Raw genomic sequence first — 24,129 nt, 5'->3', positions numbered from 1 at the left:
GACTTCAATTAATTGTAAATATAACTTAAATTACGCTGAAACGTATACCGTGTTTTACTAAAATAATATGATTAACGTCACATGAATCTTCTTAATCACGCTTTGTTTTGTTATACTGCACGTAATAATAAAACACATGTTATGATCTTTTATTCAAGTACGCTACCGCAACAAACAACGTTGACTGTTTATTTTAATCGATCATTATTGACCATTATTAGGGGATACACACCATAATTGACCCCTGTAAACAACCCAAAAATCGTGCTCGCGTCTTATCAAATCTATTATTATGAACATAAAACTTATAAGAATTGGTCGATGCCAGAATGCAGACAACATTCGGATCAGAGCTTGAAATGGCTTGTAAACTTTTCAAGCATCGGGACGTCATTATCTGAAAATCAAGCGCCGCGGCGTAATGGATTTTGGAGTCCAGGCACCGCGATACCGCTGTGCTTAAACCGTCTGGGGAAATGCCTGTTATATATATATATATATATATATATATATATATATATATATATATATATATATATATATATTGGTTCTTACGCTGTCCAAAATGTTCCGCCCATCGACTTTAATTTGAATAGACAATATTCAGATGATAATAAAATGCAAAATAACTAACATTGCATTATGAAATTATATTAAAGAACAACATACAGCATTTATGGTGACTATTTACAGTATGATTGATGTTTATTTTAATATGCTTTATGGAAATTTCAACATGCATGCAATCTTTTCGTGTATACTTTATGCTTGTTGCAACATGATTGGTGAATATCAAATTTTGTGTGTTCATTATTTCGCATTGAATGACAAACACTTTCTGTGTCATACATATGCACTATTAAATTCTAACAAATGTGATGAAACTGTACACTAAAATCAGTAATAATTGGTTTTGCCACTAAGCGTCCTTAACAATGACATTTAGCAACAGGCAGTAAGCAAAATACAACTAAGACGAACGCTATTTACCAAATAATGACAGCAGTTTGCGAATGTTTATTTTGCTTATGTTTAATAAATGGTATGGTCCCATACACACCCGGCCAGCGGGAAGAAACAACACACCTGCCCTCGACGGTGCGAACGGGGCTAGAACTCGAGCCACTCAGTCGGACACGGCTTTCTTGCCTTCGATACGGTGAGCCTTGACGTGTCCTGCCACGCGGCGCAGTCTTTACACCAAAACCGGGCGGCGACCAGCCGAACGTACGAGATTGCTCGCGAAGCGGTGGTGGCCGCTTCTAACATAGCGTAGCTCCCAAACGAATTGGTGAGTCGGTCGGCCGGCTGTTTGGCCGCGCGTTTCCTCTACCGCTTACGTGCGAAAACACAGTTGCATCACGGGCGACTCGCAGGTGCGATAATACTGAATTATTTTTAATGTGCATTCGGTCTCCTAAATGTTACCGAAAAACAGCTTCCTACAGTCACGGGCGGAGGGACGAACGGCGAACGGATAGAGAACGCCAAAACAATATCCCTCTGCCTTCGGCAGGAACAACGGTTCCTTACTAGATATGTAAATGCATGTAGAAACAAGTAAAATAAAGGTTAAATCTAAACGTACAATCATACACAGAACCTAGTAAGTTATAGCATACATGTAGAACGAAATCAGCGAAATGTTTCCCGACTTAAGTACATGTAGAAAAATATTCTCTTCTTTTCAAAATTAGGACTATCAATTATGAGGGTTTAAACTTCTGCCGTAACATTGAATGTTGAATTGTGCTTGGATGAAACTCTCGTTTTCCCATAACGCTAATTCATTTAACGCATCAGTATTACATGAGTATGCACTGCGCCTATTACATAAGACTCTGCAAAAACCAGCATGCAATTTAGGAACAAAAATACAATGGCATCTGAACAACTGAATGATACCATTAAGCCGAATATTTAAAAACGCATACGTCATCAGGCACGATGTAAGTGTCACCAAGCATGTCAAGGTATCTACTTAACAAATAAACGTGCCATAACAAATCATGACACAATCATTAAAAAAAATGATGTTATTTGTGCCTAAATATCGTTCCATATTTAACTAGTTTGCATTCAATAGATCAATTATTCGTTTAGTACTTACGTACCCAAACGATATTCAATAATAGTGATAGTAATAATAATATCGACACAAATATCTCGAACATTTTCATTCGAAATGAAATTAACATATCACATACAACATCACATAATGGGCATTGTTTATGCATTAATATGTGTACCTTGTTATAGTCATGAATTTTGAAAAAAAACACACCTTAAAACTCTTTAGTTTAATAAGATTTCAATTCAAGTTGTACCGAGAATGCTCGTGAGAATCTAAATCACATGTTCACAATAGACAATAAGTAATGTGAATGTGCTGCCACTAAAACATGGCATCTTATTCCTGAAAATAATTTTTTTTTTAACTAACCCAAAACAAAGTTCACTTTAAGTATCGATTTTACTTGTGAACACGGCGGCTATAACTGGACCAAGTCCTGTATGTTGTCTTAAATTATTCGTAAAAAATCCCAATGTGCTTTTCTCGTTAAAAGTGAGTCTCTTATAAATAGCTGATCACACTGTAGATTCCACGTATTACAGCTCTAAACGAGGGACTAGCAGCGTCATATTCAGAGATTTATTGCGTTATTGGTAAAGCGTAAGGCTACAGTTCGCGTGTAATGTGAATCCTCACGACGTGAAACGTTCAGTCAACGGATTGTGAACTGAGGTGAATGTTCAATATTTTTCATTAGTTTTGAAACAAAAAGAACAAATTACTAAAGCAGATCATATACTTATTACAGCCTTACGTTAAATATTTGACATAAGACGTATTGACGCTTTGCAACGATTAATGTGTGTTCTGTCTTATATACCGGATTAAAACGGAAGTAAGTAACACAAGTTAAGCACTACAATTTCGTATAATGTTTTGTATACCTGTATACTTTTTATAATTATTTTGATAGCATTTCTATTATGCTGTTTGTGTGGGTTCTAGGTCGCGCATAACTGTTGCGTTTTATTCTGAACCCAACAATAAACAAAACGTTTAAAAAAATAATGTTTAAACGGATTATTAGCGTAGTAAAATGTATACTTCAATTATAACTAGATACGAATCGTGAATCGCCATATTTTGCATTTGTTCGAGAAATTCATAAAGTTGTTTAAATAAAATAAGCGAAGCCCCATACGATAATTAGCTTTCCCTGCAAAACATAATTACATTTCTCGAACGTTTTACAAAAAGCGTAAAATTCACAGACATTGACAACTTCGCAAATATGTTCAAGATAAATGACTATTTCATGATTTGCTTGTTCAAAATGTTTAGAAATCAGTTTGAATTGTTCTTGGACCGTTTTTATATGATGAATTGTATCATCGTACCACATTGTCTCATGAAAATTAAAAACAAATAACAAAACAGTTATCGTTTGATTTTACAATTTTTTAATAAATTAAAGATAAACTTTATTATTTTTTTGGAAATATAGAAACAATAATATTTAAAGGATATTTCATTACCATTTGATATTTATATCGATTATAGATTTTCAACATAAGCACATTTTTATACTTATGTACAGACTCGTATCCCAACATGTATTTGAGTCGTGTTCTGAGAAAACTGAACATAATGCATGTGCGTAAAGTGTATTCCTAGATAAGCCTGTCCAGTCCGCACAGGCTAATCAGGGACGACACATTCCGCCTTAATTGGATTTTTGCTCAGAAGAAACTTCATTTTAACAAAAAATATCATAAAAGCGGAACGTGTCGTCTCAGATGAGCCTGTGCGGACTGCACAGGCTAATCTGGGACGATACTTTCCGCGAATGCATTATGCCCAGTTTTCTTTTTGTCACTTATTAATGAAATCGTGTTAGAATCGAAATATTCGACGTTTGAAACAACAACTTTGAAGAAAATTGTTTGAAGTTAATACTATGTTACTGTTAGACTTAGAGACACTTTAAGAGACTTACTTACTACTGTTTAACTATTATTGCATAAACTCTATCTATAATGCCCTCTAGTGGGGTGCAGCAACTTGGCAAAAGGAGGTCCTGAACGGGAGAAATCGTGTATTAACAAGTCGATTCACATGCCGTTAAAGCCTGTTATGTGTTTTTCATATCTATAAACTGGTCCACGCGCAGTTACTTTCCCATTTTTATTGGATTCAATGAAGTTATTATGAACTTTATTAATAACTCCAGCCTTCGACGACTTTCCATTTATAAATGGGGAACTGAATAAGCACCAGTTTCCTCATGCATGCAGGGATAAAAGCAATGAATATTTCAATCCACTTTCCAAATTATACCATATGCATACCATTTATTTTATTGGCAACGTCAATGAAGTTAAGTTTATTTACTCAACACTTTCAAAAGACTATGCTGTACATGTAAGTGTTTATGTACCTTCAACGTTCCTGCTGTATGCTTAAAATACTTCAGTGACAATATATTGGCACTATTAATTTTAAGAAAATTTAGTTGGAACGAAATAAGATGCAGACATATAGTTGTACGAAAGAAACATCTATGAAACCAAGGAATTATTCTGAAGATATATTTATCCGTCACGACCATTAAATTCCAAAATAATTCATTATTTGTTACTTTGCGCGGCTGCATTTTAAATCTACATTAATCCACTGTTTAAACACATTTTAAATCCAAAACTGCCAATCCGAAGGTACGCCTCGTCATTTTTGATGAAGACCGAGTGAGGCATATGCAAAACACAACCTTGAACCGATTGACGTCATATGAAATAATATAATTATTGTGTTGATGTAGAGTGAACAAGAGATAGTGTGTTCAATGTTATTTTAATTTATTTTGGTGTGTGTGATTTGTTTGTGCAATAATAGCGAAGATACACATTTTCTCGGACATGATCATCTGCGGGCGCTTTCAAAATTCTTTCCTGCCCTCGGATTTTTCGAGCTCCCGCAGATGATCATGACCTCGAAAACGTGTATTATCCCTATATTTAATTTTTATTTTCTGTGATAAGAAATTGACTGTGTTACCCTGTGTACTTTTATTATTGTTATCAAAATATTAATGGTTGTTCATTGCTGAAATGAAATACAATTATTAAATATAAAAAAATGTTCATGGTTCATATAAATTGTTTATGCTTGAATATTGTTTTAGTATAATAAAATAAATATTACATGTCTGACAGGGTGACAGTAAATGTGTCAACATTTGGAAAGATACAGTTGACAGTATTTTTCCGAAAGTTGTAAATTTACTGTCACCCTGTCAACCATGTAATATTTATATACAAAAACTAACGACAAAACAATATTAAGCAATATTACTTCTTCAAGCAGACACTCATATATATATATCTAGAACACCAACGTTATAACCAGATCTTTATTTTATTAGATAAACACCAACTAATTCGTATAAAATATAAATTAGCACTAAACATTATATATAACTTCAAAGATATCACGTCTTGTTACACCAATAAAGCAAGAAAATTAATTGAAAATGTTGATTTGATATACGTTGATGTAAGCCCGTATTGATACGCTGATTAAACAACAGATCCAAACGAAGATATTTTCAAATATTATTTCTTGTTAAATGAATCAATTCGCGTCACTGAGGACTATTTATGGACACAACCGAGAAAATTTGTATTCGAGGGATTTAATGTCGGCGTCTGTCTACGGGAATTCTGACATAAATATACTAATCAATTAATACCATATATGCGATCAATATACATAAATTAACACAATTATATTTCATTACTAATTTTAAAACAAAAGTTGTCGCTCTTGATTTTTTGGAAAACAAAACAATGCAACCATCAGTCCGTAGCGACGAAATATATTAAAAATAAAATCCCATCGTAACGACACCATGAGAATGTGCATAATGCTTATAGATATATGGAATCCTTTCTCTCAAATAAAACATTCCCCAGAGATAGCCGAGACGCTAATGCCCGTTGATTTATTGTTAAGTCTGTTCAAACACCGCTTTTATGATCTATAACCGCATTGACATCCATTTGGGAATAGAACATGCGCGTTAACTTGGAAAAACTGATAATTCAATTTATCGCAAGTAAAAATCGAAAATGATGGTATTTGCCCATGCAAATATATATTTACTTAACACCTCATTATGATATCAGTTAGACAAACAATCAAAGATTTACATTATTCCGTACGAAAAAAGTAATCTTTAAAAGCCCTCGGATTGCATAATTATGAATTATTGATATGTTTTAGATCGATGATAATAATTCATTTTGATAAAACATGTTTTAACAATCTATATAGAACAAAACGGGGATATTGCTTTTATATATTATTAAGCCATTTAGAATACAAAAATATCAATGTTGAACCGTTAGCATTTATATTGAGAAAACCATGATCAACATTTTCAAAGATTTTTAATCTAATAATTTATTCACTTATCAAGTTACTGAATTGAAAGATAAAGGCCAATTCTGTAATGTATATGTAGATTTTGTTAGTTTACTAAAGCATGAATATGTTCAAATAAATACGTGATTCGGCCATTTTTTTAACGGAAAATGAGAATGCTGTGGTTTAAATGTTTCTTTGGTTTATTACTCATCATGGAAGCAAGACAGTGCATGTTTGACCGAACTTTAAAGAAATATGGTTTTATCCAAACACAAACGCTACTTAGCGTAGCTAGTCAGTCATGTCAGTAAACAATCAAGATTGAAAGCTGAAAACTGTTGTCACGTTTGTTTTAACCATAATGGTTGTATTTGACTATGTAAAATGTGCATGCCGATAACCATTTAACGAATCATGCAGCGATAGTTTATTATGGTAAATAAATGTATCCATGGAATTGCTAAGAAATCGTTGGGGGCATATTTTAATGTGATTCTTAATTACTACGCATGGTTAGCTTTCGTTTATTTAATACGGTGTTATAAACGTCCTTAGATGGTTAAGAATTAAACGTTCATTAAAACATAGCGACGCATGGTTGGATTATTAGAATGTGTTTGAACCTGAGTTTAGCCGACTTATCTCATAAACGCTTCCACGGCTTGGTAAACGTGACGGAGTAAACATTTATTAAACTCGTCGGGTACTTTAAATTTCACACTCATACCGTATTATCTCAAATTGCCGGACTCCAAGTTAACTTTTTTTGTTATATATATATATATATATATATATATATATATATATATATATATATATATAAACATATATCTGGAAAAATATATGTTGTACATGCATCTAAGCTCACAAGTTTTGTCGAAACGTTCATGTCAAAAATGAAACATGGTATTATTTTGTTTTATTTCGAACTGAAGAACGCACATAGCATGTGTAGTTAAATTAAAAAAACATAAAGGAAAGTAAAATGTAAGTTTGATGCTCCTTCTGTTCAACAAACATCACTAAATTATTTTATATTTTCAGTAAACAACGATGAACAGCACTGCCGCTCCACCATCCAGCCTTTACAAGGGACTGGAAGCATACGCGGTTGCGTATTGGCATATCCACCCCTACCTAAGCCTGACGATTTGTGTGTTTGGAGTGACTACTAATGTGGTGAACATATGTGTGCTGAGTAAACCGAAGATGCGAAATTCCATCAATTGCATCTTGACAGGGATTGCCATATCTGATATCCTCACTATGTTGGACTATGTTCCATACGCTGTCCATTTCTATATTGCGACTGATATCAGTAAGTAAAAATGTACACGCTCTTGTAAAACAGGCCTACACAAATTACTTCTTGCCGACGTTGCATTGTTTGAACAGAAACAAAATGATTTTGTAACCAAGCGACAACACGCAAATAAAGACACAAACTAAACCAACGATCGCCTTAACAATTGCCTTAAATAACACTATGTTAATAATTAATTAACGTTTCCTGAGGCATATTGTAATTAAAAAGATCAAACAGTTTGTTTTTGATAACATAATAATTATGTAGATTGACTATGCTATTCAAGCACTAAACTTCGCTACTTTTTGTATGCATTGTAATAGGCTTAAACCGAGCCTAAGCTTTAGCTTTTTTTTCGGAGATTTCCGAAGACATTGTTTCAAGACCTATTCCCCGGATATGTTAACAACTACAGCACGACCATAATGCATTACGTCATGACCTATTTAAAGTATGTTGGCATATGTGTAGGAAAATGTAATTTTGAAAAGACAGGTAATGAATGCTATTATAATAATACAATCTCAACAACATTCCTCGTGTGTGAAGCATAAAGGCTTTTCCAAAACACTAGTGTTTGAATGGGGAAATCAGATACATAATAATAATTATGCAAATTGTAATATGATTATTTCAGATGATTTTATTCATCGATATACCTACTTCTGGAGCATATACCTGAATTTCCACTCTTGTCTTAGCAACACAACACATACAGTTTCGTTATGGCTAGCCGTCGTCATGTCAGCAGTAAGGTGAGCAGCTTTATTTTCAGCGTCTCATTCAATTATATATATTTTTCTAGGCATTCGATGGATGTAAAATTCTATTATTTTAAAGGCAATTATTATGTTGCAGTTTTATGGTTTTGTTTTCATACGTTGAAGAAGTGGGTCATCACTTTTTTGTTGACGGAATCAGGCTAGATCCCAACATATGATATTGATCAAACTTAAACTCAAATACAATACAGGTTAACTCGTAAAATACAAATGTTTCCTTTCATTATGATACAACGGGAGTTGAAATAGTGTCATACTGTCTTAAAAAACGGATGTAAGCATCGCGTTACCGTGTGTATGTGTTAATGTTTGATGAACAATGTATTTATTGCTAACCGCTTCCCTCCACATGGCCTTGGCGTTGCCATGATGTTTATTAATAATCGCTCAGTCCCAGATGTGCGATATATTCGTCCTGGTTATGTGAGAAGTGTATTTTTCCTTTTTTATTTTCTTTTAATATAATATCATGACAATCGACCTTGTATTTGGTTTCCAGTTTATGATGACATTTATAGTCTGATTTATTGACAAAATGCAACAGTTACCGTTATTAAAGTAGCGTTCGATAAATAGGTTGTTTTGAATATTCTTTACAACAAATTCGAGCTTTTGGATTGGCATGATATGTAATATAAACTTATTTAAGCTAATATTGCCGAATTTTTAATTGATTTATTACGTCCAATGTACATTGTAATCTTATTAATTGTGCGTTAATGTTTTGAATGTTAATCTTCAAGTTATAAAAAATACGCCATTTAACCAGGTATTTTACATGCATCGCTTTAATATGAAACCTGAATGTTTGAAATAATTGAGTTATTTATCAAAGTATTGAATTAAAAACGTATGGTTAACCGAACAAAAAAGGACTAAAAAGTCTGGCTCATATATAGATGGACTTAAACGCTCTACTTAAAACGATAAACCAAAATAACACATATGTAAGCTTCCCAATTGTGTTTTAAAGCATTAAGTAAATTATGCACTACATGGGACTTTATACGACTGTCTGTATTTGTGTGACCTTGGCGTTATGTTTATATGTAATGTTATATGGTTTCAGATACCTGTTCATTCGATCGAGAGGCCGATTGAATCTGAGCATACCGAAAACCCAACTTGCTATTTGTGGTGTTTATGTTGCAGTCATAATGGTGTTGATTCCAAACTATTCTTTATCTGGATTGGAACCTAGCTTCGTTCCCGCTCACAACACAACGGTATATAAAATCAAAAGCCTTCAAATATATCTGAAAAACTCGACAACGATGAATGCAATAAACGTATGGCTATTTGTTTTAGTTGGGAAATTTATCCCGTGCGTTTTAATTTGCGTTTTGGGTTGTATGTTGTTGAAAACGATACAACAAAGCGTCCAACTGACGGAATCCCTGAAATTGACCTCTTGTTCGCGTAGAATGCGTGCCCATAGGAGGACAACAATTATGTTATTGGCCATAATGGCATTGTTTATTATATCTTCTTTTCCCGTTGCAATTCTGATGCTTATTTCGGTATTTGTTGATGGGTTCTTTATGGATTATTATATGTTATTTGCCGATACTCTAGACATTCTATCTTTGATCAACAACGCCATAAACTTTGTGATGTACTGCAGCATGAGCAGACAATTTAGAGACAGTCTGTGTGAGACACTGCCCTTGTGTAAATTGGACAGCGGAAAAGGTGTTTACCAATCTACAGCAACAACAACAAACGTACGTGCATCGGCAGTAACGCATCTGTAAACCCATTAGATGTACATTTAACATGAACCATTACTCATATTTGTAATCACGTACACATTTTAAAACACATGTTTGTGTCAATATCAGGTATGAACCATATCGTGTGCATACCTGATCTGATCATATTGTGTGACCATTTTAACATTTGACAATGTTAATACAGTTTGTACAAGGAACTTTTTAGTTCAACTTTAAACTTGCTTGTAAAGGCTGAGTAGTGTTTAAGTGTAAAGCATAAAGTTATTACCGGTCTCAACAACTTTGTACTATTCCAAATACTGATAAGCTATACAATTTGATTTTGCTAACAATCATAGGGCTTTACATACACTCTGAACTCGTAATGTGCGTTTGCATAAAATTCATCAATTTTTGTTTTCTGCTAAGTACATGTTCGCTGTTCGTGGTGAATTCAAAGAACTGCCATTTATTCAAGATAACAATGAAAAAATATAATCTGAAATGTGACTGATACCAGATGCAACTTATGCCATGAATAATCAATATCAATTTGATCGCAATCAAAATGAGGATAGTACTTACGTATATAACAAGAGAGATAGCCAAAGAGATTGTTTAATTGATACATAAATAATCATATTGACGTTCTATGTTATACCCGGCAAAGCACCGATGTTAATATGTTTTATATTTTTAATAGAACTTTCACAATTAACCATATTTGGGTTCATTTGGACACTCTTCGACGCTGCATGCGTATCACTCATGCCGTGTTATTGAACGCATAAAAAAATTTCGACAAACATTTCGAACGATGTTCTTTTGTATTTGAAATTTTATTTCAACATGAAATCTGGACCTGAAAGCCTCAGTATTGTAAGCTAATCCTTACAATCATGTGTATCAGATATGCTTTTAGAACTTAGGGCTGAATACATATATCATCTGGACGAATCTCAAGTTTAATTAATTGTATAAGACAGTTTGACATCAACGTTTGACCCAGATGATTCGTCATATCCTTCATTAATCCCGATTACAATCCGTGTACATGTGTGGTGAACTGTAACATATTAGATACAACATTCGGTTTTGATTTTCTATGTAAGTATTAGCATTGGTTATTGAATAGAGCATGCCTTACATTGCACTTTCAAAATGACAACTCAACTTAACAATTGGGACCTTGTTAGAATTACGTTTGTCCAGTAAGTTGATATTTGTTTTTGCAGACGGAAAGACATTCACCAGATTCCCCTTAACGTATCGTTAAACAGCCTTTTCAATGGCAACTCGGTGACATATGTAGTTATAATACGGTATTGTTCAAACAGATGAATAATACTATTAATATTATTACGATAATAAATTGTATAAAAGCCAAATTACTACTCAAAATCATCGACAATTTCGCTCAATATTTCGTAAGATAAAGTAAAACAATTAAAACTCAGTGTTCCTTATGACAATTGCCGCAATTTCATTTCCTCTATGTAGTCTGGTAAAATAGATGCTTGTAGATACAAAATGCTCGTTTTTATTATTGTTTTGCATATTTTATTCCATTTTAATTTCTCGCAACGATATAAATTTATACAATACATGAACACTATCATGGTGCCATTTTAGTGTTCGTGCGTCGTATGAATAGATATATTCGTGGGAAATTACAATGGAATTAATTGTGTCACAAATAAATAAAAACGAGCATTTTGTATCTACACACATCAATGTAATTATAACACATCTAGCGTTGAAATTGTGGCTATTGCTATAAGGTACAATGATTGCTTAGGTATTAACTTTATGTAATAAAATACTTTACACATTTTTCGTTGATTTTTAGCGATATAGAGGCTTTCATACAATTAAGAAAATGACTCTTTCTGCCATAATGTCAGTTCCGATATATTTTTTTCTCTAAGGAATACACACACATTCACTGAAAATACTTCAAAAGAAATATTGCAAATTAATATCGCATCGGCACCTGAGGGTTAACAAGTTTCTTACCAGAAATATTTGCGGGCTCTTAAATGACTATATAAATCATTAATGAAAGTCATGAAACCTGTGGCCTCCTGTATTGCGACGCTAAGATAGTTCTCGATATATATATCGGATTTAACAATAAATATAAACTAATTCTCAATGACACTTGCAACGTTTAAACAATAACACTGTAACTTTATTCAGTAAAACTGTAGTTTTTAGTGTTTAGTTTTGACTGCCTATTCGGAAACTATATCTTCATAGTCTGTGCGTTATAGGTTATATAAATCCTATAAAAACGGTTTGCGAAAATGACATATGCAAAGACACTTAAGAAATTACATGGCGGGTGATACACAATACAATTGTGTGTTGCGTTTTTATTTCACCATCATGCTAAAGTCCTCACTGCGACAAAAGCCATCTCCGGTTGTGCTGTTAACACTCAGAGACCATTTTTTTACTTTAAGTTCATCAAGTACCGTTCTCGAGCATGTTTTATTGTGTATTCACACGAATTCTCTAAACGGCTCTACTACGTTAACGATCCATGTGCAACACTTCAGCGTTCCATTTACCATCATGTTTTCTACGACTCTTCTTGATCCATGACGCTTACACTGCAACTGCAATAAGATATTCGACAAATCTCATTCAAGTATTTGAATTTATATATTCACAAGCCCAACGTCATCCTCACGGTCAAGAGTCAGTGGCTTGAGATTTGACACCAAACACTGAACTATGCTCAGGGTTGTGCACAAAGTCAAGTTGCAGAATAAAACGAATAGAGAATCAAGTCGAAAGGACGCTGGCCATGAACGACCTGACTGAACAGAACGATACATTAAGAGTCAAATGTCTCTTGACTCACCGTTATAACACATAACCACGGCGTTTACTTTCAAACATTCAACGTAATCTTCGTTACATCGCCATATTAATGCACACCCTCTAAAAAATCAACATCTTCCTTGGTAATCCTTCCGCCTGGATTGCAATAACAACGTAGTAAAAACACCAGTCTAATGTTTATATTTTTTGTATACAATCATGCTGTATGAATCAATATTGTTATATATTGCCGGTGTAGTTTATGCCAATATTTCATAGTTGAACAAACGAGGTCATACAAACGCTTAAAGGAAAACTCAGCATGCAGTTGTTTTGGTTTACTTTGTCTACATACGGGAATCATTGAATTTTTGTAACACACGAATAACCCTCGAGGTCGCCGCGGCCTAATGATATAGTATCCGCCTGGCGACCGTGAAGTCAAGGGTTCGATCCCCACTATGGGAGCGTTATTTAGACCTCACCCAAAGAGAGCGTTCCAAAATAAGGCTTCCGATGCAATCGCGCTAAAATAAATAGGTTTACACTAACAATCCTCGGCATAAATGAACCTATTATAGAAATGAGGTGCAGATCACATAATGCAGTTTTTAAAGGTACTCAAAATACAAAATGTATGTATTTACGTAGATTTGGACGCGTATGAACTTCAAGCATTGCATTTGGTAACTTAAGATATTATATCTGGTAGAATTTTTTTGTCTTATATTTTTTAAACGAAATATGCCCATATCATATGTAAATAATATGCTATATGTTTAGCAAACTATATACTCTTTCATAACTGACATATAGAGAATACTAGGTTAGCGTTGAATACAGAGAAGTTTATGTTGCGAGGCTTAGAACGCCGGAAGCGCGAGCCTTGGCGAGCGCTTTCGGTGTTCGAGCCGAGCAACATAAACTTCTCTGTATTCAACGCTAATCCTAGTATTCTATTTATCCCATTTGATTTTTTTTCAACGTGACATTTAACATAAATAGATCTAATAACCTTAACAATAATTTTAATTCAGTCATAAAAGCGCTTAAAATCTAACAAATGTAACCATGCGTAGTGATATACATGTATTTGTTCTGGTACGCAAAATAGTCTTTAAAAAATTCACACACAAACTGTAAAACAAGTAAAAATATCACCATATGCCTACATTCAATTTTACGCAGTATGCGAATTTTAACACATTACGACCGCGAAAAGAAGATTTTACTTTACTATAATTTATTTTATTTTCGAAAGAAAATGATCAAAATCCAATAGGCAATATGGCGGCGATTGCTCCTGACAAAATGCTGTCGATGTCAACATACATGTACACCATCGACGACCTAGTTCTGGCTACCATAACTTTAAATGTCGCTTTTTATGATTTTTGACTGGCGCGACTTTGTACAGGTCTGTCAATACTAAATAAACTGTACGCTGAAGTTTCTTTAGCTATCGAAGACCTTGACAATTTTGACGAGTAAACAGACAATTGCAGCGACTGACACTTAATTTGACAAAATATACAGGGCAATACGTTTTCCGACTTCGGACGATGAATTTAAGGACGCGCAGAACGTGTTTTTTATATAATGTTATGGGTATGCCGTGTGTGATCCGATGCATCAATGGCGCCCATGTTAAAATCATTTCCCCGAGAACAGGGAACGACAAAAGTACAAACAAAAATCAAAACACGTAAGAACTAGTATCTTACCTTTAGTTATCCTTTAAAATCCATCTAATAATCCATTTAACTCAATAATTGACGATTTTGCATCTAGGGTCATTAATAACTAGAAATGGCGCGGCAGAGGCCGACGCGTATCCCCACGCCGAATGTTTGACCTAGGTGTGCCCCAGGGTTGGTAATGGGGCCATGCATAGCTGAGATTGACCGTATTGTCATAAGAGAAGTTCATCATCAATTAGAAGTGAATTGGTGTAGAAATGAAGAAGTTATAGTAAAAGGCAATTTTGGGTGGGTGTGACATATGTGGGCAGGGCGCCCCAGGGTTGGTAATGGGGCCATGCATAGTTGAGATTGACCGTATTGTCATAAGAGAGGTTCAGTATCAATTTGAAGTGAATTGGTGTAGAAATGAAGAAATTATAGTAAAAGGCAATTTTGGGTGGGTGTGGTCTATGTGGGCGGGGCGCCCCAGGGTTGGTAATGGGGCCATGCATAGTTGAGATTGACTGTATTGTCATAAGAGAAGTTCAATATCAATTTGAAGTGAATCGGTGTAGAAATGAAGAAATTATAGTAAAGGCAATTTTGGGTGGGTGTGGTCTATGTGGGCGGGGCCCCAGGGTTGGTTATGGGGCCATGCATAGTTGAGATTGACCCTAATGTCATAAGAGAAGTTCAGTATCAATTTGAAGTGAATCCGTGTAGAAATGAAAAAATTATAGTAAATGGAATTTTTTGGTGGGTGTGGCCTATGTGGGCGGGCGCCCCAGGGTTGGGATTGGGGCCATGCATAGTTGAGATTGACCCTAATGTCATAACAAAAGTTCAGTATCAATTTGAAGTGAATCCGTGTAGAAATGAAAAAATTATAGTAAATGGAAATTTTTGGTGGGTGTGGCCTATGTGGGCGGGGCGCCCCAGGGTTGGGAATGGGGCCATGCATGGTTGAGATTGACCGTATTGTCATAGGTGAGGTCCAGTATCAATTTGAAGTGAATCGGTGTAGAAATAAAGAAGTAAATGTAAAATAACCTAAAAAAATGAGTGATAATTTCTGACGCGGCCCCACCCCAACCCCTATAACTTTTGACCCAGGGGTCAGATCAAAATTCCAAATAGTGCAGGGTCGCACATATGCTCATAGCTACCATGTGTGTAAATTTCAAGGTTCTAGTGCTTTTAGTGTAGGAGGAGATAGTGGCCAGGACGGACGGACAGACGGACGGACGGACAGACGGACGGACGGACGGCGGAGATCACCACAATATCCCCACCTTTTTTTCAAAAAGCGTGGGGATAATTATTTTAGCATAGTTAAATAAAGACCCTTATGCCATTCCATCACTTTATTCAAATGAGTTTATGAACGCGATAAACTTTCTTCTTCGTCACACGCTACGTCATTTACTCTACATTTCTGCTGTTCAAATGAACCGGAGCAGTTTATCTAATAATAGCCGTTGGTAAACTCGGTTGCATTTGCAGATTTCTGCATACAAACATAATTATGTTTATTAAACTTGCACAATGTTTTATTTATCTATGGTAAATACACTTATTGTACGAGAAAATAATTTAATATATAAATACACAAAGAATGGAAAACAATCCAGTACACAACAGATAAATGAGTAGAAAATACCCGTGTAAAAAATGGGACGTTCCCAATTCCAGTGTGGTGCTATTTTTACCATCTTATACTTTACACAGTTCTATGCCTAACGTGAATTAAATAGGAAAGCAAACATAGCAGATTATTCATGAACTGTGCGATATGTGTATGGCTTGTTGTACATTCTTAATATTTAAGTTAAATGTCAAAAGTATATGCTTTGGTTATAAACAATGCACATTACACTAAATAATGTCGTATAATTTTGAAGCTCAAGTTTTGTCGACTTTGTTTCTTATGAAAAATCATTCAGTGGTAAAGTAAATATAAATAACAAAATAACAAAACAAAAATCGTGTAATTTTATATTTTATTTCAACATTTCTTTTGGTGAATATGTCATATATATTTTTTTCTGCAAAATATGCATATTTTCTTTTAATGGGTGATCTTAAAATTCGATCAATGAACCAAACAATATCGACCTAATTTTAGCGCATATCGCATGACGTCATTTAAAAAGTAGTCCGTGCACGCGACAGGTATATTCCACAGTGTTGAATACAAGCAAGTATATTCCACAACGTGTTATACCGTCAATGTCGCGGTGAAAATGGGATAAATGACGGTACTTTTATAGCATGAGTCTTAAGGTAAATACATTATACTCTTAATAGATGATTGGTCACTATTATTTCCAACGAATGATTCAAGAACGATCAAACGGCATACATAGCATTTCGAAACAATCTGATAGGCTGTCGTTTTAGTGGACAGACCTGAATCTTGCTTTTAATACACACACACAAAATATTGACTAAGTATGTGTCCGTAAATAAAGATCCAACAAACATCCATTAACATATCGATGTACGAACCATTACACATACCTTTTTATAAAGTCTATTTCTGAAATTAATTCAAATTCATTTTTTGAGATTTCGGTTGAAGTCAACGACAAAGCCATTTTCAAACTACAAAGCATGTTATTATAACGTAGCATGATCGTCTAACGTCTCACCTAATACCTCTTTAAGTCTAATTTGTAAGAAAAATGCAGTCGTTAGACTATTTATACAATGTCGTTCACTGTACAGACAGTATCATATAGTAAGTTTAACAATACATATTTTCTCGTAAAATATGTTTTCAGAACATGTATGACGCTGTTATCGCAATATTACAGTTTCTTGTTTGAAAGATACGTGCCTACCTAACACTGTATCAAATACCTGTCTATGCAATAAAGCAGTGTTCATATTTCACACGGGTATTGTAACGAAAAAACAGGGACAATGGTAGATAATAAATTCATCATCAACAATGCGCTTTCAGTAAGTTATATTACTTACATATTTCCAATAAACGTAGATAGAAAGATAGATTTATTTCGGCAAGGAATGCAAACATGGCCATTAACAACATGTACAAAATATAAAAATATCACATACATGAAGATAAATATACCATGATATACAAACCAACACCAAGGATAACACAAAAATGAGTAAACCCATATTTCCATTGTGGTCCTTTGTGCTGGTGGCAGGACATAGAATGGCACTTATAAAAATGGAGAATGCATAACATTTATGGAACATTTATGGAAGATAGGATCACAGTTGATAAAAATTGATGACTAGAAATGATTCCTTAATCAAACAAGAGCACCGCCTTGCGGGTGCAGACCGCTCGTCTATTTTCTTTTTAAAGGTGAAGGGACTCTCATTTTCAATCACAAAGGAGGGAGGGGTGGAGTGAAGAGCGGTGCATTGTGTGGGGGTGTGGACATTTATTACATTTTCTTCCAAAAATGCGAAAAAAAGGAAAAAAAAATCGGGGGGGGTGGGGGGGGGGTGGGGGGGATTCTTGGGTGCGATGGTTGGACGGTATTTCAAACATAAAATAATAAAAATAAATATTTGTTTTTTAACAGTTTCATAAAAAAAAATGGGGGGGGGGGTGAGGTGGGGGGGATATAGTGTGAGGGTGTGGTGGTAATTTGTGAGATGATCTTAAAAAAAAAAAAAAAAATAGGGGGGGGGGATTCGGGTGGGGGGAGGGGGGGGTGGGGGGGATTCTTGGGTGCCATGGTTGGACGGTATTTCAAACATAAAATAATCAAAATAAATAGTTTTGTTTTTTAACCGTTTAAAAAAAATTGGGGAGGGGGTGGGGTGGGGGGGGGGTATAGTGTGAGGGTGTGGTGGTCATTTGTGAGATGATCTTAAAAAAAAAAAAAAAAAAAAAAAAATAGGGGGGGGGGGGGTTGGGGGGGGCACGGGCGATGGTTTGGGTGAAGTCTATTGTGGTATGTCAGGTAAGAGTAGTTTTGTCAAAGTATCAATCAAATCTAATCATAAATAAAGAAGTTATGGCAATTTTAGAGAAATTTAATAATTTGACCTTGAGAGTCAAGGTCATTCAAAGGTCAAGGTAAAATTCAACTTGCCAGGTACAGTAACCTCATGATAGCATGAAAGTATTTGAAGTTTGAAAGCAATAGCCTTGATACTTAAGAAGTAAAGTGGATCGAAACACAAAATTTAACCATATATTCAAAGTTACTAAGTCAAAAAAGGGCCATAATTCCGTAAAAATGACATCCAGAGTTATGCAACTTGTCCTTTTACTGTACCCTTATGATAGTTTGCGAGTGTTCTAAGTATGATAGCAATATCTATGATACTTTAGGGGTAAAGTGGACCAAAACACAAAACTTAACCAAACTTTCAATTTTCTAAGTATAAAGGGCCCATACTTCCGTCCAAATGCCAGTCAGAGTTACATAACTTTGCCTGCACAGTCCCCTTACGGTAGTTAGTAAGTGTTGCAAGTATGAAAGCAATAGCTTTGATACTTAAGGAATAAAATGGACCTTAACACAAAACTTAACCAAAATTTTCAATTTCAAAGTATAAAAAGGGCACATAATTCTGTCAAAATGCACGCCAGAGTTATCTTACTTCGCGTGCCCAGTCCCCTTATGATAGTAAGTAAGTGTACCAAGTTTGAATGCAATAGCATTGATACTTTCTGAAAAAAGTGGACCTAAACGCAAAACTTAACCAAAATTTTCAATTTTCTAAGTATAAAAAGGGCACATAATTCAGTCAAAATGCACGCCAGAGTTATCTAACTTTGCCAGCCCAGTCCCCTCATGATAGTAAGTAAGTGTACCAAGTTTGAATGCAATAGCATTGATACTTTCTGAGAAAAGTGGACCTAAACGCAAAACTTAACCGGACGCCGACGCCGACGCCGACGCAGACGCAGACGCCGACGCCGACGCCGACGCCAAGGTGATGACAATAGCTCATAATTTTTTTTCAAAAAATAGATGAGCTAAAAACAAAACAATACACATAAAAAGTTACAGATTTTCGAATAAATAAGTTTTTAAAGACGACTTAAAAACAAACAATTTATCAATCTGTGTTAGACTGAAGGGTAAATTGTTCCATAATGAGCATCCCGTGTAACAAAAGGACTTTGACCCGAAACCTTTGACTTTGGGGACCGCAAATGCACCTTTTTGAGTTGACCTGGTCCTGTATGAATGAATAGAACCGTTATAGTCAGGGGTCAAACTATTTTTAATTTTAAACACATGGCCAAAAACAATTTGGTCTACACGTTTATTGACTGGTAGCCAGTTGAGCGGTCGAAAGTGTTCTGGCCCAATATGTGCCCTTGCATCGAAACCGAGGAAAAACCGCAATAACTTATTCTGGGTGCTTTGAGGCTTAATTTGTAACACTTTGGTGAGACTATGGTACCAAATAGGGCAAGCATAATCAAAATGACATTAGATCAAAGACATGACAAGAAGTTTCTTGGTTTGCTGGGTGAGATATTGTTCCTTTATCTATAGATATTTTAACCTGAAGTTGGCCTTCTGAATGACTGAACGAGCCATGGATTCAAAGGAACAAGTTTGATCCAATGAGCCCCTAGGTATTTGGCTGAAGATGTAGATTCAATAATGGTACCATTACAATAAATATAGAGAGATGGGTTTGACCTGATTCTATGCCTAGAACCAAAAAGAATAGACTCGGTCTTACCTAAATGCAGAGACAACTTATTATCAACCAACCACTGACCAACCAGATGTAAATCCTCTTTCAATATCGGTTTTACACTTACCAGACACGAGAATACCTGAGTCATCTGCGTATAGAAGGAGCTTATTTTTAACCACAGCAGACATATCATTAAAATAGATTAGGAAGAGCAGGGAACCTGAATTGACCCTTGTGGAACTCCACATGATATTGGGGCTGTACCGGAATGAGTGCCTGATACATCAACAAGTTGCTGTCTATATGAAAGGTATGATTTGAACCACCTTAAGAAATCATCACCAAAACCTGCTGCACTTAATTTCATGAGACGTATAGAGTGATTAACAGTGTCGAAGGCCTTTTGGAGGTCTAGAAGAATCATTCCTACGAGATTACCTTTATCCATTTCCAACCTGATATAATCAGTCAGATGTATGAGGCAGGTGTCCGTTGAAAAACCACTTCTGAAACCAGACTGAAATTTATACAACAATTTGTTAACCTTGAAGTATGACTCAACCTGGTCATATACAATCTTTTCATATATTTTAGATATAATACTCAAAATAGGGACTGGACGGTAATTACCAACAGAAGTTTTATCACTTTTCTTAAAAATAGGAACAACCCTAGCAGACTTGAGATCCTCTGGAACAACACCCTGTATAAGAGATAGATTAATAAAATGAGTGAGAGGTTGAGAAATAATCGAAGCCCCACGCATAAAACAACATGAATGTTGATACAATATATAGAAACGTCATTACAAATGTGTACTGCGTACATGTATTGACACACACATGATAGGAGTTTAATGCTGATCAAAATATTCATGAAAAATATTGTTCTAAATTCAATATGTAGACATAAATTTGGCTCGATTATAAAAACGTGCTTGTTTTTTCGTATAAAGTAGTACGACGTTAGTTGCTAGGGACATCGTATACAAATTAGTAGTGGAATTGTATTGCCTCATCTGTTCAAGATCAGTTGATAAGCCTTCATGTACAAGACATTCCGTCGTGTAAATTGTAGCAGTTCTGAGATATCATCTAGACTTTTTCATTACATAAAGATGTTTAATACTGTTAGAAAATGAATGTACGCTCAAGTAAATGACATGTTGTTCGCTAATATTGTATACTACAAACAAAACGTAATTCTGTTTCACGACATATCAAAGGAACACGATACGGAGACAGGATAGATGCTATATGTTATGTATTCGGACAATAGCATTCATGCATAATGCTGTCTTGTTTAGGCGTATGTGTCAAAATTGGTCGATGGTTGAAGCAGTGTATACCTTCCTATCCGCTGTTCAAATTATAGCGGTATTTTGTTCTGAAACAAGTCACAATAAACCCACAAAGCCCAAACAATACTAGCATCGTTATCATCATTTCAATAAATGCGATGCAGGCATTAAGGAATGTGCAAGGAATGAAATCTCCACTCTGAATTAAACTTTTAGAATGAATAATTATGCCTTAGAGTAGTCGACCGGCCTTGTCTTGGTCGGTTTCATTATATGCGAGAAAGCGATCACGCACTAACACGAACTATAAACACATGAATAATAACAACAACGTTTTAAATAATATTAGAGACGCTTTTGTTGAATTAAATTATTGTGTTGCATTTTAAGGCGCATAATGACGCCAAAGTTGTACGGTATCAACATGTGTAATGGTATAGTATCAAGTAATAAGTATATACTAGCTAGACGTTAATCATACTAATTAACGCTCAAGGAGATACCATGTTAACAATTATAAATTTTAAAAGCTCATATTGTTTCTTATTTATTCATTGTATATGTATATCTACGAATTACTCAAAAAATATATGTGTGCAACAGAATATATGCATTAGTCATATACGCATATATTTGTAGGAAAATGCGCTCAACATGCGCTTTAAGCTGAAGTCATCAGGAATAGCTTGTCATCCTTATACGTTTCACCGTGACATGCAAAACATGGCCGAAAATATCAAATGCAGTTTGTGTTAGAGCTAAAGTTGTTTAAATAAGAAAGCAAACATGGGTGCGATGACAGAATGCGACAGTTCGCAAAAAGCGCACAAAACGACATCATCGTGACAAGGTCCCAATTTAGCCCAAAAGAACATTTGCGAGGAATGAAGGATAAAGCGAAAACAAATATCTGAATGCTGTCGCTAAAGCCATTCAGATCATTTATGTAAAACAAATCAATATGTATGCCAGTCTCCGTATAGTAGGATATCCCCAAAATAAATCGAGATACTTGTTTAAAATGACCTTTCCACAGATTTAGGCATGTATTTAAGTTTATCATTAAATGCTTCAAATTGGTAAATGTAAATATTGAAACTAAATATATCCATTAACAAACGAAAAATGAAACAAATAAGGAAAGAAAAAAAGGAATCCTAAACCTGGTTCGAACCACTGACCCATTGAAGTATTAGTCTGACACTTTAACCACTCGGCCATCCGATTGGATGCATTTGACAGCAAGTGGTGTTTTTTGTACTTTAAATAATAAATCCCCGTGGTATAACAAAATATAACGATAATAGCATAATTGTCTGAATTATTCAATTGTTTCGTGTTTGTCACGCTTTATTATTGTCCTGCTTTTAAATCGTCAAAACATACATATAATGAATATGTTACAGCATTGTAAATGTTGAATATAACTGCTCCCTTGAACATATCCTTACTACAAAGACATTTTGCAAATCTGAAACAATAGTTATTGTTTGTTTGTTTGTTTTTGTCAAAGGGTGAAATAGTACACTTTCGTGCAATATAAACGCACTATCAATGCAATAGTGTTGATAGCAAAAATATATGATAAATGCATTTTATGTCAACAAGTCTTATCTTGAAAGAAACATTCAAAACTTTTCCGCATTGTGTCATCTATTTCAATTCTGATGCTGAACAATCCAATTAATTATATTAATGTGTTTCTTCATTAAGCAAAGATTTCACATTCCGCAGTTGTTAAATTGGCGACTTCTGCAAAGCTTCGCCATGTTTAAAAATCACGATCTGCACACATTTCTATCTTTATCCTCAGATAAAACTCTGAGATTCAACTCTTGGTAGAGCTCTCTGGTTTCAATCCGTATCATGCATATAACATTAAGACATTAAGGCGATTTGAATAAGGCTTTTTAGAGATACCGAGTCAAATGCAATTAGTCGTCTGACGTGTTCTGACAATTCTGAACGTTTGCCGAAAGTTTGCCGAACATCATTAAAAAACGTACACAATAAAACATTCGACGTTTAAATTTTCAGAATTTAAAATTGCGCGCATAAAATGTGTTTATTTCCGATCACGCCTTGCAGTTTTCTCATGGTCACTGCAGCGCTTAAATCAGGCAAGTACTAGTTCCATGTTTGACATATCCGTGCAACTGTTTGTGCCTTACATACAACTGTCTTGACAAACGACAGTAAAATGTTGGTACAATTATGCCGTAAGCTTGCTTTAAGATCGCAACAAAACGTTTGTGAAGTAATTTTGAAAACAATGGAAGTATGCAAAGCTTGATGATATATAACGTACATTGTATATGCACAGTAGTTTTTGACGTTTCATTTCAATTGTTATGAGAATTTTTTCACAGACACAGATGTTTAATAATCATCTGGTATTAAAACATGGCAAATGCTTGCAAAATT

The 24,129-nt window shown here is 34.8% G+C and overlaps 1 protein-coding gene across 1 annotated transcript; it reads left to right on the top strand.

Moving 5' to 3' along the window:
- Positions 1-1,044: 1,044 nt before the first annotated feature.
- Positions 1,045-10,318, top strand: LOC127840441 (G-protein coupled receptor dmsr-1-like). The gene is made up of 3 exons (XM_052368857.1): positions 1,045-1,159; positions 8,383-8,500; positions 9,597-10,318. Exons 1-3 carry the CDS (start codon positions 1,045-1,047, stop codon positions 10,279-10,281), a joined length of 918 nt encoding a protein of 305 aa, XP_052224817.1. The 3' UTR covers positions 10,282-10,318.
- The last annotated feature ends 13,811 nt before the right edge of the window (positions 10,319-24,129 follow it).

Source organism: Dreissena polymorpha, chromosome 8 (genome assembly GCF_020536995.1).
Source record: "Dreissena polymorpha isolate Duluth1 chromosome 8, UMN_Dpol_1.0, whole genome shotgun sequence".
In the NCBI taxonomy this organism is placed as follows: Eukaryota; Metazoa; Mollusca; class Bivalvia; order Myida; family Dreissenidae; genus Dreissena; species Dreissena polymorpha.
Note: the sequence above shows the minus strand (reverse complement) of the source record. Positions and strands in the feature narration are given on the sequence as shown.

What these genes read in the sequence shown, in the direction of transcription:
- LOC127840441 (XM_052368857.1), top strand. Translation starts at nt 1,045, where the DNA reads ATGGTCCCATACACACCCGGCCAGCGGGAAGAAACAACACACCTGCCC. An exon ending in GCTTTCTTGCCTTCGATACG is followed by an intron (nt 1,160 to 8,382) that starts GTGAGCCTTGAC and finishes TGATTATTTCAG; the next exon opens with ATGATTTTATTCATCGATAT. An exon ending in GTCGTCATGTCAGCAGTAAG is followed by an intron (nt 8,501 to 9,596) that starts GTGAGCAGCTTT and finishes ATATGGTTTCAG; the next exon opens with ATACCTGTTCATTCGATCGA.